General features: G+C 29.3%; 2 protein-coding genes across 3 annotated transcripts; one reads left to right on the top strand and one right to left on the bottom strand.

The window, feature by feature from the left end:
- Positions 1-10,956: 10,956 nt before the first annotated feature.
- Positions 10,957-12,412, bottom strand: LOC149892325 (uncharacterized). 2 transcript variants are annotated; one of them, XM_090079921.1, is made up of 3 exons: positions 12,345-12,412; positions 12,190-12,227; positions 10,957-12,098 (listed from the first exon to the last, which is right to left on the bottom strand). In XM_090079921.1, exon 3 carries the CDS (start codon positions 11,908-11,910, stop codon positions 11,008-11,010), a length of 903 nt encoding a protein of 300 aa, XP_089936047.1. In that variant the 5' UTR covers positions 11,911-12,098; positions 12,190-12,227; positions 12,345-12,412; the 3' UTR covers positions 10,957-11,007. The 2 variants fall into 2 exon arrangements, with proteins under 2 accessions (XP_089936047.1, XP_089936046.1); XM_090079920.1 differs by having other exon boundaries at positions 12,190-12,397.
- Positions 12,413-12,458: 46 nt separating this feature from the next.
- On the top strand, positions 12,459-14,733 carry LOC145183233 (RING-box protein 1-like). Its single transcript, XM_090079922.1, has 6 exons — positions 12,459-12,648; positions 12,910-12,937; positions 13,025-13,075; positions 13,723-13,793; positions 13,995-14,080; positions 14,530-14,733. Exons 1-6 carry the CDS (start codon positions 12,565-12,567, stop codon positions 14,540-14,542), a joined length of 333 nt encoding a protein of 110 aa, XP_089936048.1. The 5' UTR covers positions 12,459-12,564; the 3' UTR covers positions 14,543-14,733.
- Positions 14,734-17,212: the final 2,479 nt, after the last annotated feature.

Below are 17,212 nucleotides of genomic sequence, written 5' to 3'. Positions count from 1 at the left end.
TATTACTTGAGGCTTGACAGGGCTAAATGTCTATGTCAGTTCAATGCAAAGAGATCTAACTTCAGAAACTACCTCTTTATCTTAGAAAAAAGTATTAACAGATAGAGCTTTCTGTACGTCTACGCATGTTATTTTCTCTAATTGATCTAAGTCCATTCACACCATTATAATTATTAGGCACGCATTGTTTTCATTAAACAGTTTATTAGTCGGTTTGTTGATACAAGTGGAGATGCGTACGAGACCAGTAAAATAAACAAAAAGATATTTTTTAAAAAATCACAAATTGACGGGTTAAGTACCATTACTTTTTGTAAACTTGTTATTAATGTTTTTTTACCTATTTGTTTGGTGTTCTCTTTTGATATTAAGGTTTTCATTTTTTTCTTTTTTTTAAATTTGTAAGTCATTTGTCAGTGTACGTTTAGTTATCCTGATGTTTTGCACATGAAAAAAAAGCTCTTCGATGACTTTTACAAATTGAGAATCAATGAAGAGGGAAGCTTTTTAATGGGGCTCACGCATATCTTACCTGTCAAAGGATGTCGGCATGAGAAATATGATAGCCCAAACGACAGCAGAAGGCAATCAGCTATTAGCTTCACAGTTCCTGATGGTGAAAAAGACTTCAAAAGGGTAATAAAAAAACATTTCTACACCTTTTTGCTATTAGTATCGAAAAGGTGACCACTCTTGTGGTCACTTTTTGAGCAAAAAAATGCCCTAGGGCATCAAGGTATTCAGTAGCAATCCATCATTACTCGTATTTCCACGTGTTAAAATAAAGGAATACATGTTGAATGGTGCTTCTCCTAATGTACAACCTGGTTGAGAAACCAGTTCTTTTTTTAATGGATAATCATGAAATTTACGTGAACATTTCTATTATTGAGTTAGCTAAAAGTTCAGGCATAATGGTTTCTGATGCTTTTGTACCATATAATATGATTAACAGTTTAAAATGCTCTGGTTTTTTTCCCTTTAATGAAAATATCTTTATTGAAATTTATTTCTTGGCTGCAAGCATTGCTGATAAACCAATAGTGGATATCGAACCTTAAGTTTTTAATGATTTTATTAAAGTTAAAACCTGCGAATTTACCATAACATCAATTGTTTCACCTAAAATAATACAACCTACCCAAAAGCCAAGTTAGGAAAGACTACTATTACAAAAAGGTGTGAGGAAAAATCACACATTTTAACTGACACACATGAAATGAAAGTTACTTTATACTTAAAATCTAACAATGAAAATGTCAAAAAAAACCTCTTCAAGATAAATAAAATCAATACCAAAACTGATCATTTTGAATCTACAGTCTTGCACAAATTTAAATGGCGAAAGTTATGGTGATATTGATTTTGGAGTAAATATGTTTGGCAATGAATCATAAAAAGTAATCAAGAAAAGTGAAATTGTTTCAAGAAATTTGGGAGGTGGAAAGAAATACTTTTGACATTATGTGGCAGAAGTTATTGAAGTCGTTGTTTTAGTTTAAAAAATTAAGTATCTTAAGAAATCAGCAGACAAGCAATTTACACAAGATGACAATATTTCTGATTTGGAATTGAAGATATTGAAATGAAAGTTCGACCACCATTTGATGGTTGCGGATCATCTAGACGTCATTATCTAATGTTTGACGTCATTATCTTATGTTTGACGTCATTATCTTATGTTTGATTTTGTTTTGACATATTTAGTTTACAGTAATATTATTTAATATACAATATTCTTTTAATTTCTTATTTTTTTGCATTAAAATATTTCACTTAAGCATTATGGTCATATTTAAATGATTGTAGCAGCTAATGATAGTTGTGGTAGGGTTTTAAGAGGTTTCTATGTTATAAACCTATTTAGGGGAGATTCGTGTGCTTTGAGCCAGAATGGCTTCCTATTGATATCAATATAATTACAGTGACCCTAAGTCACTGTTAAACAATTAGTTCATTTGTAATTGTACCTTGGCCACCAACTAGTACATCAAGTTAAAGAATTACATTTTTGTCCTTAAATCTGAAATGATAATAACAACTATTAGAAAATACATTTTTTACAGCTCGATCACATTTGAGTTTCCAACCGCAAACCTAACCATCTCATGCAAAGAGCATCCAACTAAAAAAAATGTGACTAAATCAAAATAAAACTGATAATTGATGTTATTTTCCTTTATTTATTTTAAAAAAAAATTTAATAAAGCAAAATCATTATATTACGACCATATATATACTTTAAGACACGGTCCTAGACAAGGACAATCAATGGCCCTTTGTACAAGACCAGCTAACCTCATACAAAACAAAGTTTATTAAAAAAAACCAAGAGGAGGCATCCGCAATGCCACATTTAGCAGTTATTGTTCAAAAAAATGACTTGAAGTACAAAAAAAAATATTTTACTTAGTATTGTAAAACTGTAAGAGATAAAACTATAAAAGAGATATAAAAAAACAAAAGTTTATTTCAGATTATCAAAAATTATTTTTTGGTTAAATAAAACGATACTCCTTGATGATGTTTCTTGCCCAAATGAGAAAAAAGTGAAAAGTAAAATTTTTTGCGCAAAATATGAGAGAACAACACAAACTTTGAATGGTTTATATTGATTAAATAGTCTAGAAAAAAAAAACGCCCGGAAGCAAAATTAGGTCTTAAGTACAACAAGTTCCCCATCATAAAAAAATTATTTTACATCGGTAATGTAAATATTTTTGCGTACTTAACAAATCTGCTTTATTTTCTTCTTATTTGTCTATGTTAAATCATTTACAGCGTTTTTTAGAACTTTATAAAAAACTATTTCTCTTGTTAAAATAAATGTTTTTAAAAATACGATTCAAAAACGTTACACGGACGATTTCATGATCAACACATGCTTCACTTCACATGCTATTAAATTCAAATTGCTGTTAGAAATGCTTTGTATATGGCGCATTGAATTCTTTCATTCAACATTTTCACCAAAAGAACCTGTAACAATTGTTACTCCTTCAAAACTAGCAGAAGCAAAAATAGGATTATTCAATATCTGCATAAACTAGTAACAACTTATCCTTAAATAAATGAAGACAGGATCTTGCTATCTCATAACTTTCATGCTTTATATATACTTGTTATAAGCTCACAGATTCTTGTGAGCATCTGAAAGCTTTTTGAAAGAGCAACAGGTACGCTTTACTTATAGTATCCTGGATGAAATATTTTATAAGTTAATTTATATGCTTTCTTTAAATTTGACTGAAGTAATTGAACGTACGTTATGAAACAAGAAACTAACCTTTAACCCGCACACCACAAAGTAACTTTAATAAGATATCCCCTGAATATCTAACCTCAATAGTTTCCTAAAATTGTTCAAAACAAAAAAACCGGGAAGAAGAAAAAGCAGGACGCTAATAAAAGTTTAAGATGAATCGATGTCAAAAAATGAATATATTATGCTGTTTTCTTTTGCAGAATAGTAATACAAATAATGAGAGTGCCATTTCGGAGTTTTTGAACTTAATGTGAAAAGGTCGAAGCATTAATCAAAAGATGTCAGAAAATACAGCACAAAAACTAAAACCTTTTTCTTGAAGAGATATGATGTATTCATCAATCCTATCTTCCCTCAGTCTTTACTTTTGCTCTTAAAACAAAATTTTTTTTCTTTAAATAAGAAAAACAACCAAGAATCCCATTACACCATCTTACATAAACTGTCTTCATTATTTATTCCTGTCATTCTTCCAAACCTCATATTGTACTTTTTTCTGCAAATCTCCATTAACAATACATGTTCATCATTAAAATCAATTTTGGCAAAAATTTAATTGACTTTCGCAATTAAACTCCACCTTTAACTTCTTCAAGCTTCAATGACGGAAATTGTTCCAATAAGAGTCATATTAATCGTGCTTATGAACGACATTTCTATGTGTTAATGCTGATATACGACGCTTCTTTGTGCTAACTTAGAATAAGAGAGTTAAAGGTTTGATGATGATTTTTGGCAATAAATAAGTTTTTTGTACTTTCATTAAGTTTTTCTGTTAAAACCATTTGATGAGAGCGCGACGACGCTAGTGATTTGCGGCGTTTTTTTATGTTTGTTTGTATTCTGATAGGTTTGATATTGCCCTCAGTGTGTGTGTGGTTATATGTGTCTCGTAAAAATGTTTGTGTTATAGTAGGTTCGCTGACTTCTGACACTTTAGAAATACGTAAAGCATCAACATCAAGATCTTAACGCAAATAGTAACGATATATTAGTTCCTACTTTAAAATATTTATTTGATGTTTATTTGATAATACTTACTGCTGGTCTCGTCTTTTATAATTAAATTTTGCCAGTTATCATTTGATTTATGTTTTCCTGTCGTCTCGACTTATTAGTAAAAATTATAAAGTGTAACAGAATTGTCGCGAACCTTATGAATTATCATTTTGTCGGTGTAGATATAATTGAATTACTAGTGCTAATGCTAAAACAATATTAAATTTTAGTTGTGACTGTTTTATATAGGGAAACTCGTAATCCTGACATATGTTTTATTATTTGTACCTTCAATTACTTCTATCTCTGAAGAATGGTATTGCGAGGTCATAAGATAGATAACCAATATAGTTATTGTAAAAAGCGTTATTCACTGGACGTGAGATATTACGATTGATCCAAAAATTATATCTCGCCAAGTTTTTAACTAGGTTCCAGGCTGCTAACTGTTATCTTAATTTTGAATTTCTTTTGATTTGGTAAACTTGGGAAACACTTGTCTCATATTTGTTTCACTGTAATATTACATCGAGGTTTTTCATTTAGAAACTCTCCAATAAGAGACCGCTTTGATAGCTTTAATCTTAGTAGAAGAAATAAAATAATAATTGTTGCCACAACAATGATATCAAAATACTGTAATAACGATATTCATATTATAAAACAATAAAATCATTTAGCTGAGATTAACAACTTTTGTTTTTTTTAAAAACTTTTAGCAGCAGGAGAACAAAAAAAAAATTTGTGAAGTAAGGATTAGTAAAGAGTATGTGGTCACTAACAAAAAAAAGTTCTAACAAAAAAATAGTCATTTGAGTAAAGAGATTTGAGTAAAGATAATGGTGCATACTTGTGTAGCATTATGACCGGGGGTGGGGTAGGGAGCATTTCTTCGACCAAAATAGTACTTACCACACTAGTGTAATTGAATAGAACTGTTTTATTTTTCTAAAAAATTTGGGAATAAATTAGAGTTAGTGGATACTCGATATCTAATACTTAGATTTGTTTGTTGTTTTTTTAAATTTAAAAAAAACAACTTGATTTTACGATTTAACATTTTAAAGATTCAATTAAAAGTGAAGTAAAGTAACCTCCTTACATAGAACTACTTTTTAACTTCAGATTTTCTTTGGCTATCACAGGTTAATTACTAACATTCTTCCCTTAATCAGAGATGCGTTCTCATGTATTAGTTTATTAGAGATGCGTTCCCATGTATTACTTAATCAGAGATGCGTTCTCATGTATTACTTTATAAATCTTCAGTAGATAAAGACGTCAATAGAAATTGGTTAGAGATGGAATGTCTAGGGCCGTTATTTTAAAAATATCTTTGAACTGATTATATACGGGGCATGCAGATGCAAACAAAGGTAATGTAAAACAGTGGAAAAAAAAAACAATAGAGAACTTTGACACAACTTTATGAAGTATAAAAAAGAATTCTTCAGTTACCCAATCAACTGTTTTTATTTGATCTCATGAAAATTTATGGTGTTAATGAATTATCTTCCTTTAAAATACGTTATTTAATTTTTGAAAAAAAGATTGCGTTTTTTTGGGGGGAGTCTAAAACTAATAATGAAAAAGTCGTACCACTCATAATTATTTCACATTTAAATATACAGAATGTGAGATAATATTTTGAATGAAGTAACTTTATACTTTAATATACTAAAACACACCGTAAATCTAAATGAAATTAGTTGGTAGTGGTGGTAAATGGTATCTTCAGTACAACACTTTGTTTTGCCGCCTCGCTCTTCTTCTTTGCTTGCAACTGCTTATTTTCTTTCTTTCAAAATAATCTAGTTTTTCAGCTTTTGTTTCACATGCTCCAAGTAAGGCTGACCAGTGTTGTAAAAACTCTCTTAAGAATTTTTATTATATATGTGGTAAGTATGGCTGACTGAATTGGCAAAAACTTTCCAATTTCCAGTTATTATTAAATAAATTGTAGCCAATTTGGCTCAATTTTAAAACGAGGTCATGTTGTAGGTGAGTTGTGAGTGATACAAAAAGATACGATTTCAGCACCCAAAAAATGTGAAAGATTATGGTAATTGATTTGGGGCTACTGAATAACTTTTAGTTATAGTAATAACTAACATATGAATTCCAATTTAAATGAATTTTCAGACAAAGCTGGTTATGAATAAATTGTTGTTGAAAATGAAGATGCATTTCTCTATTGACATACGATGAAAGATAATCAATGTCACATGACACTCAACAATGTTGCAATTAAGTGGTTAAAATCCAGCCTCTCTAAAACTAGAAGATACTCAAAGCATTAAATGCTTGTTGAAAAGTATAGCTAACTAACTCAGAAATATCATAAACAGTTAATGGCATTCCGGGATGAGATACCACAGGTGCGGATCCAGGAATTTGTAACTGTGTAGTCAAATTTTATTTTCACGGTTGAAATTTCGATATAAGATCGATATTTTTAATATTTTTTCACAGCATTAATTGATTGAATAAAACGTCGGTAACGTATAGCCAAAATCCGTTTATTACGGCATCTGGTTAATTACGGCAGACAAATTTAAATTTTTAGGGATATCCCTTAAGCGAAAAAATCCATAATTAACAAGGCTGCCGTTAAATTTAAACTATGTGGCCATTGCCTGAGTGGCCACCCCTTAGATCTCCGCTTGTACCATTATTACACGGATTATTATAATACTTTTTGAATGGCCCAAATAGTGGATGTAGTTTATGAGTGAAATGGGATGGAAACGTTAAGACCACGATACAATTGCTTTTAGCAACATCTACAAAATCTATCGATGTATGACAATTTAAAAATTAGGAGTACTGATTCATCTACTAAATATTTGACATACTTTAAAAAATGTTTCAAATACAGTTAAAAGTTTTTTGCTCTCATCCAACTAATACAAGTGTACCACATTCTGCTGATATTATTTGAATAATCTGTTTTGTTAATGTTTAGCTTTTACACTTTTTTCATCAACACTGTACAAGTTGATCGTTTAAAATCCGGACCTTTTTAAAATTCCCGCCATTTATTTTCCATTAAACTCTAACCCTCAAAATTTTAAGCATACACAAAAGTATGTTTAACCAAACTATTGGGATTTACAACTCGTTAAAAAAAAAATCAGAGGAAATGATTGCTATGAAAAATGATATTTTATGATCATTTTAAAAATGAAATATGAAATATTTATTACTAAGAGTGTATATAGCTTTGACCATTTGACACTCTAATACAAATATTTAAGAGGTAGCTCAACAAGTTACTTGTTGTTACCTCTTGAAACTTTATTTTTGAATGGAGTCTTTTAAATCACATTGGTGTCTGGTATTCCAAGACTGTTTGTACACTTGTCATGGAATTTCACAATTTTGGTCAAATCAATTGTTGGATCAGTTGATTGATCAATCAACATCATTCAAGTGTATTTTAACACCAGATTTTATAAAGCTGAACTTCGCTAGGTTTTTTTGTTAGCAGAAGTGCTTGACACACAACTCATAAACATGCTTTCAGAATGCAAATTGCAGAATAATCAGTTGCTAACTCTAACTAAACCTGATAAAAAAGCATATTGCAACACAAATCTCAATAAGTATCAACATAATAGTTTACATAATTTTTATTTGTACTTTTGCTTCATGATGGACCAAATGTTCTCTGTGACAACCTAGAAAAACATTTCTCTGCTTTCTTGAAATTCTTTTCTTTTTCTTTAAACTTTAGTATTTTGTGTTTGTATTTTTACACAACTAATATCTTTTATTGTTTACCTCTTTGCAAAGTTCGTAAAATCTTTGTAGTATTCTAGAAAGGGTATTCCTTTGAGTTTTGCAATCCAAAAAACCTCTGTTTTTTGGATTGAAAGAGTGGATGACTAAGGTTGAAGATTTTCATCATCACATCCTGAACATTTTAATAATTTTATGAATATTAGCTACAATTTTAGCAATCTTATCTAGTAGTAGCGAGTACTTAGCTACAATTGCAGCTATCTTTTGTAGAGCTCCATTTCTCTGTTAACCTTACATTTTTACCTTACCCATTTCCTTATTATAATCATCCTCATCAGTTACATCATCACTTATCTTATGTGACTTAAAACAAACAAAGAAAGTTAGCATGTGCAAAAGGCAATGTAAATGTGACTTGTCTTTTTTCCAAATTTCATCATGAGACAAGCATCATCAGTGATTGCTGCAACTTTGAAGTTGTACAAATCCAACTTGAATTTAGGCAACCTTGACTACAAATGACTCTCTCAGTTTGGCAAAAATCTTTCCAAATGATTGGAAATCACTTAAATAAGTCAGTTCAAATTCACATAATATGGATTCTAACTTATGTCAAAACTGATAGAAAAGTGACTTCCTTATTTTGTGAATCTTCTGAATTCTTTGCTCAATAATGTTATGGTTAGGGCTAGGAGGTTTAGAAAAGTCTTTTATGAAATGATCCCTGTCATTTCGTTGACCTTTTTGCAATGTTTAAACCTTTGAACTTAAATTCTTTCAATCAAAATTTTGCTTTTAATTTAATTAAAATTTAGGACATCAATTTGAACCAATATCCTTATTAACTTGCTTAGGCGTTTTGTGCGTTTCCTAGAATAGGCATCAATGCAGGGAGTATTTAATTTTTGCTAAAAAACATATACATGCTGACCTTAGTCAAGTAGTACTATCAAAGCACTGACAAATAACACATACTGAAAAGATGCCTATTACTCATCTTTGAAGGACTTAAATGCCTCTTATAAAAGAGATATTTAGTTTTTAGGCGTTCAAAAAGTTCTGTGTTTGTGTGCTATATGAAGTCATTTGAAGCTAGTTTACAAGCGGTATATTTTTTTGGAAAATTTGACTTAAAATTTGTGCTATTTCCCTGCTATGAGGATATTCTCTAAAAAGTTTGTTAAAAATTTTAAGCATGGACCATGTTTAAATTTTTGATGAGCTGCAAACACCACATTTGTCAAAAATGGACCCTTTTAATCAAACATTATCAAATAAACTTCTAGCATTATTGGCCAACTACAAATTAGAAAGGCAAGTTGTTTAGTTGGGATTTTCCTTTCTGAGTAATTATAAAAGTTTATTTTTCTCAAAAATGTTTTGAAATCAAGTAATATGTTTTCTTAGAAAATTGTTTTATCTGAGTGATCTATCAATGAGAGGAGTGTTTTTCTTAGAAGAAAAACACTCCTCTCATAGATAGATCACTCAGATAAAAACATCGCTTTCTTACCAAGTAACATTGCTTTCTTAGTGACATCGTATTACTCAAAAAATGTTATTTTGTGGCTTGATGAGAGATGCAAAAGCTCATAACTTACAAAATGTACCTAAATATTGCTTAATCTAAGACTTAATTTTACTCTTAAAAGAATTCTCTCCACAAAAGGTTTGTAAGGAGTCTCTAATAATTTTGCTATAAAATGAAGCTGCACCTCCAGAAAATCAATCTTGAAATTTTAAAACAACTTTCAATGACAGTTCATCCTCCAGATATTTTTAATTTATTGAAAAAGAAAATAAAACTTTCCAAATCTTGTTTTGAATTTTGGTTAAAAAATGTTACTCTTAAATTCTGCACAAAGTTTGGTCATATGTTACATTCAGTCATTCATAATATATAAATGCACTTTATAAACAGTAATAACGTTTTTTTCAGTTCTACAATAAAAATGATATGTTGAGTTGATTTTGGATGAATCTACACATTGGATGCAAGCTGGTCTTCCATTAGGAGTGTTCTGTATGCTCTTAATGTTAACAATCTTGATGAAGCAACATCAAAGTTGTGTGAATGTTTTCCTTAACTAAAAGAAAAATTGCTCAATCGAAATCCATTTAGACATTCTCAAGAAAATCTGCTAAGTACTGAATAGTGTTCAATACATCTATTCTTTATTTTATATATATACAACTTGTGATGAAAAGTAGTATAGAAATAATTTTCATTTAAAATTTTTTTCTTAGAGAAAGCATCACATTTATATGTCATACAGTGATAACAATTAACAACTTGCACATTGAATAACTAATACATTCGGCACTTTGAATGACAATATTCAAATTGTAAAGCCTCAAAAAATAAATGAAAATCAATTTAGGCAAAAAAATTAAGGTAGACGTTATTGTAAAACAGTCGTCCAAATATTAGGTGTTAAATAAGAGTCTAGTTTTAGCACATATAAAAAGAATTCTACTTTCTTCAGCAAATTTAAGTTTCAACTGAAATTTTATTATTGAATTATTCAAACTTTGTTCAAATTTCATTCTTATGTTCACACCTGCCTGCTACCACTTTTTAGTTTTGCGAATTGACCCCGGACATTGTCATACATAGTTGGATTCGTTACAATGAGTAGATTTAGGTTTAATATGTCACCGAAATCATAAAATTCTTTTAGCAAAATATTTACGTTTTAGGGGCCAAAAGGGCCCAATTTAGGAATATTTTCCCAAATTCGTGAATTTTTTAAATTTTTTTTAAAAATAAATTTATTTAATAAACTTATCAATTATTTAAAAGTTATAGTCATTTAATTTGTAAAAATAAGTCATAAATAGAATATATCGTTTGGATATGACTGTCATGAATATGTCATTTGTAAAATACATCTACATTATATATATACAAACCATTGACATTAACTAATGTTTTATATTATTAAGATTCTGTTTATTAATAAACATATTTTTGTGATATTATCATAAAAAAGTTATAATTAAGTAAAGTTAAAACATAGATTCATATTTGCAATATTTACAAGGTTTTTTCCGTTAAAACTGATAACAGCTTTTTTCAAATGTTCAGAAAAGGAGCTGTTACTTTCTGAAACTTTGAATCTATTCCAAGATTCATTAACAAAGCTGTAATGAATTGCTTCAACAGCTTGTTCAGAGTAGCAGCCTAATCTACATCCTCTTACTACACGAAAACCACCTATATGTTTTATAATAAAATGAATTTTCAATGAAACAGTTATTCTATAGTCTTCAACAAGTGTTCTGTAGTGATCTTCAAAGTTTTTAATATGTGTTTGAAAATCGTTATGAAGTTTTTGTCCAAAACAAGACTCAACCAAATTGTTTAAAAACCTAAGCCCCTCTGCCAATGGCTTTAAATCAATTGGCAATGCACACATATACTTATGATAATTTTTAATAATTTTACGGGAGGCGTTGGCATTAAAGGCATTATTCTGGACCTCTTTTAAAATGTTTAAAATCATTGATACTTTGGCCACTTCGTTTTCACCACCACATTTCTCTATTTGATTATAAATATGGTTAACAGCTTCCTCCATTAGGTGTAACTCTGGCGGGAAAAGATAATCTGCCACTAAGTGGTTGCTTGTTTCTACGTGTATCAATGGAGGATTATTAACATTGCAAAACTCTTTAACATAACGCTTTATTGCACCTGATTGAAAAAATTTTGTGTACTGTTCCTCTAAAGTACCAAAATTTCTAAGCTTCTCTTCTTTAAATGGTTGCATTTGTTTCCATTCGCATATATGGCAAGGTTGTGTAGCCATAGCGCTTGGAGAAAAATCACACATTATTTGATAAAGCTTAAGATCAGCTACAAATGAGTGTTTTATTTTATCTAAATTTAGACAGTTCATTAATATAGAAACGTTGTAGTGACTTTCAGGAACATTCGGAACCAAAGCTAGTAAAAAAGAAGCTTTTACAGAACCTTCTTTATATTTTGAGGTTCTTCATATGTACTCATTGTAGATTTGTCTTCATGATTGTATTTGTCAAGTTCTAAACCTTCGCCCTCACAATCTGACAATAGGTTCAAACAGATCTAAAATAAGATATTTTTTATTTTTACAATTTTTCTTTAGTTTTGACTGAATCATAGTTCTCATAAACATATTTAGAATGAAACTATTTACCTTCAGAAAGCCTCTTCCTCCATCAAATTCGAGCTTGACTTTGAAATTAAAAATATAATTCACTTTGAAATTAAAAATATAAGTACACACTTGTTTTATATATACGGGGTTTGCATTTAAATGTATTTTTTATAAAATAATTTAGTTTGACGTACCCAAATTCAAAAGCATTATCTCTGCGCCATAAAATTATTTCTAATTTTGGTTAAATTATAAAGTAACCACAGAGCATGCGCCTAAAATTCAATTTCTTCTTCATAAGCTAGACAAGTAATCCCAAGCAGTCCGCATATCAGTTGAGTTTTGTATACGAGTTTCTTTTCTAACTAAAGTTTTTTTAGGTTACTAAACTATTGCTAATTAGAAAATTATAAAATGGGAGATGCAGATGTTGAGATGCTTGAACAAAGCTCTTCTTCAACGTTAGTGAAAGATAAAAAGCGTTTTGAAGTCAAAAAGGTTCATCTTTTACTAAGACAATATAGTATTTTCCATTTATTAACATAGAACTTAATCATTACTTATCAGTGCTATTCATTGTTGAAATATGAAAAAAAAATTATTCTGATCTTTTTCTCATTTCAATGATTTTGATTTCAAACACCCTAGAAGATTTGTGAATGTCATGTTAATAGGTTCATTTGATAATATCTATAAGCTATGCTCATAATTAATTTTAAGTTACTGTTTTGAAGTTGTAAATAAATATTTGTTTTTTAGTGGAATGCAGTTGCCTTGTGGGCATGGGGTGAGAATATTGATTGAAAAAGTATGATTGAAGCTTTAGAAGAAAATATTTTATATTTAAATTTGATGTAAAGGCATCTGGTTTTAGATATTGTGGTTGATAACTGTGCCATTTGCAGAAATCATATTATGGACTTATGTAAGTGTTTCTTTCTCTTTTTTGACTTGTAATCTTTTTTTGAGGTTTTGGTGTAGCATTTACTCTCTAATTTATGAAATAAAGGTTCTTTCAAGTACTTTCATATTTAAAGCCTGTAAACTAACTTATAGATGTTTTAGTTAACATGAGATCAAGGGATTGCAATTAGTAATCTGATACATATTTGTGTTATGACTATGGAAAATAGTAAGTTATGTCAAACAAACTGAATAAAAATAGATATACAATAAATGCATGTAAATATATGTTGCTAAGTTGATGCATAATGCAGCTATAGATTAATGAAAGAACACAATAAAGTTATGTAAAAGAGTGTTTATTTGTTTAAAATTTTTTATATTTTCATATCTATGATATTAAAAAACATTTTTTAAAAGTAAGTAAAGGAGTTATAAAATATGAAAAAATAAATAAGCAAAAAAACTGAATTGATATTAGGAATTGAAATTTAAGTCCTCTAATGGGATGAGTATTTGTGTCTTCAAGAAAGTCAATAAAGATAAAAAGTTCCTGTTTCAAAATATTTATTACAACTTTCAATTTCTTAAACAACTTTTATTTATAGCTGCTTAATATTTTAACTTTAGATTGATTATTTTGTTGGCTGTATTATTTTTTGATAATAGGTATTGAATGCCAAGCTAATCAAGGTTCTGTTACCAGTGGAGATTGTACAGTTGCTTGGGGTGTTTGCAATGTACATATTTTTATGTAATTTTTTTAAAATTTATAGTGATTAATAGTAAAATGAAACAATGTAAGAAAGAAATAAACTACAAAAAACATTAAAAATAGGTGAGTCATTTTTAAATCTATTAGAAAACAACCCAACTTCAAATTTTAAAAACTAAACGTTATGATAATAATTATCTTAATGTCTTTCAACACATCTTTTTAGCATGCCTTCCACTTTCATTGTATCTCAAGGTGGTTAAAAACACGCCAAGTGTGCCCTTTAGATAACAGAGAATGGGAATTACAAAAGTAAGTTTTTAGATAAAAATTCTATACACATAACTTGTAGTTTTTTCAGGGTTTGAAAACAGTTTTGTGTTCCCAAACAAAAGCCTGACTATATAATAGATGATAAGTTTATCATTAGAAACAAGCTACTTTTTTACAATGTGGTGATAAAGACACTAAAGCTCAATTTGTAAAAACTGTCAGTATCGTTCAATCAAATGGTCTTTATCCTATTCAACACTACAATGATTGTATTAGTTTTTATGGTGTGAGGGTGTTGATTGATCTGTCCTTTAATGCTCCTAATGGCCCTATATGTTTATGTTTCAAAGTTTTCAAATACAAATGTATTTTTATTGTTTGTGTGTGGTGTTAGTGCTTTGTGTAAATCTAATATGTTTTTATTCAGATCAAATGTACTTGCTGTATATAGTATGTGAGTAATTTATTATATGCACTCTTGTTTTCAGATATGGTCGATAGGATATCTCTTTCAATCGACCATCAAAATTACTTAAACGCTCATTTACCTCCAATGATCTTGTTGGTGTACTGATTTCAAAATGTTTGTAGGTTTGAATGCTGTTCATACATTTTCTGGTTACTGACGTCAGTGAATGTTAAAAATGTAAAAACTTTTGTTTATAAAAAATAAATCTGTAGTATTTATGAAAGCAGCACTCTTTTTTTGGAATGTTTGTCTCACGCTTTGAACTTGATTATTTTGGCACTGAGTATAAAAATAACAACAAAAATGTTGTATCATCGTTTTTATATGCAATTTGTGGAAATCCCCTTTTTATTTAATATATGTGGACTTTAATGTACTAAAGCATTCGGTAAATCTAAATAAAATGAAGTTGGCAGTGGTGGTAAAATGAACCTTCGATATTACTCTTTGTGTTCCTGACTTGTTCTTCTCATTTACAACTGTTTTCTTTCTGAAAAACTTAATACCTGGAAAGAAGAACATTTTCTTTATAACTTTATTAGATCTTAAAAAATGGTTCTACTACCTAATAATTAAAAATAACAGTTCTACTTTACATTAAATAAGATTTGATGAAACAATTTGTGAAAGTGAAGAGATGTTGAACGTTTTAAGTATTTATGTGAAATATTCAGAAGCCAAACTAAAAGAAGAGGTTTTCCTAACATTCATAAAATGATGTTCGATTTCAACTTTAAAACAAACATGGCTTCAGAGAAGTAGGAGACCTGCATATCATCTAAGCAAGTCCACTTAAAGTCCACTACTCCCATCTTGACTTTTCCCGTGACACCTTAGGTAATATGAAGATCAGGGTGAGTAGTTTTACCCGAAACGTTACCAGGGATGGTGGAATCTTAATATTATGCGTGATTACTGCTGGTCACTTCACCAAGAACATCAGAATGCATCAAGTCGCAGAAAAAGCTACACAAAATTTTCAAATAGAAGAAAGAAAGCAAATACAACAAGATAAACCCTTAACATGTGTGTATGAATGTGGTATATTAAGGTGCAATTAAAAGTACAGTATCAGTTAGGTTTTAATACTTTTTACGTAGTTCTTTACCTATTTTGTAATCTCGCATCTCACTTCCTCGATATTGATTTTGCATTAAAAATTTGATAAACAAATATAGGGGATAAATTTGCCTTAAAAATGGTAGTTATAAGTGTGTTTTTCTTTTAAGATCGTTGATTATGTGGATATCAGCGCGATTGTTGATGTTGCAAATTTAGATAAGTTCTAGGCTTTCCAACAAATATTGCTTATGGCAATAGAAAAGTTAGAAAAAAACTAAACTTTAACTCACTTCTTGATCAAAACTTTCACTGAGAAAAATGCAAAAAACAGAATGAGCCATTTGACATTATGGTTTAGGAACCTTTGCCCAAAGCTTCTTTTGTAGGCTTACAGCAATTTTATTTCGGTATCTTTGAAGTAGTTTCTAACTTTAACATTAGAGCTAAAGCTTTAACTAATTTTTATGAGAAACTAAATGCGTTTGCAGGGATTTATACAAAACTTGATTGTGATAAACTTGAAGTTGACATTAAAGTTGTTGTTCTTGTGATATTTAGTTATTTTGTTGGTAATATTCATTCTCTTTCTTTTATTTATAGAATAATTTTGTAGAAAAACGATTTTTCTTGTAATTTAACATTTAGCTGTTTACTTATAGAAGTTTATACATGATATTCATGCTGTATGTATATTTTGTATCACTATATCACCTTTAAATGCATTCTGGTTAGCTCAGAATTTGAAAGCTCTAAGAAGTAACATCTTACTGCAACTTCTTTTAAAAAATGAAAAGCGTTTTGCTTATTTTCTCAGTTTGCATTTTTTTTCAGGTAAAATAGAATTTGGAAGTGTGATTATTTTAGTTCTAATAACACTACCCAAAAGAGGTTTGTTCATGCAATAACACCACCCAAAAGAGGTTTGTTCATACAATTACACCACCAGTATCCATGACTGGGATGTTTTTTAAAAGTTTTTTTAAGTCGATCTTTTCAGAAACAATATTTGAAATTTTTTAGGTTTATAACAGATAATAATTTTTTAATATGAAAATGTTTTTTGTTTTTTTTAATTTTCATAATATTCTTTCTAAGAAATACCCCTAAAATTCCCTGGGCATGATAGTTGTCGAAAAAAAGTTGAAGGAGGTGAGCCTCCTTATGTACTTTTCCTAACAAAACTTGCCTGCATTTTAATTTTCTTACAAGATCTCTCTGCGACCGACTTGTATTTAGCTTTATGGAACGATAAGTTGATTTTGCTTTACATTCATCTTTAAATAGACCGATTCTCCTAATATTGCCGCAAAATAAATTCAATTGAAAATCGATTAAGACAGGTCAATTTTATGGCAATTAATGTCGACATATAATAAAAAGAATTTGGAGGAAAAATTTCAGGGACTTTTTCTTGATTTATTATTTGTTTACTCATTTTTAGCACGATAACAATGATAACCAGTGATAACAATGATACACTCTCTAACATAATACGTCATATACGATTATGTCCCTTTCTTAATTATGTCATATGCGAGAAATACTTAACATAATAAATATATATATATATTGACCAAAACAATAATATTGAACTTAATTCAGTTGCAAAAGAACTTTATTTCGATATACGAAGCGAAATC

Source organism: Hydra viridissima, unplaced genomic scaffold (assembly GCF_058129835.1).
Source record: "Hydra viridissima isolate aposymbiotic clone 2 unplaced genomic scaffold, HvirCarnegie_v1 scaffold_2, whole genome shotgun sequence".
In the NCBI taxonomy this organism is placed as follows: domain Eukaryota; kingdom Metazoa; phylum Cnidaria; class Hydrozoa; order Anthoathecata; family Hydridae; genus Hydra; species Hydra viridissima.
Note: the sequence above shows the minus strand (reverse complement) of the source record. Positions and strands in the feature narration are given on the sequence as shown.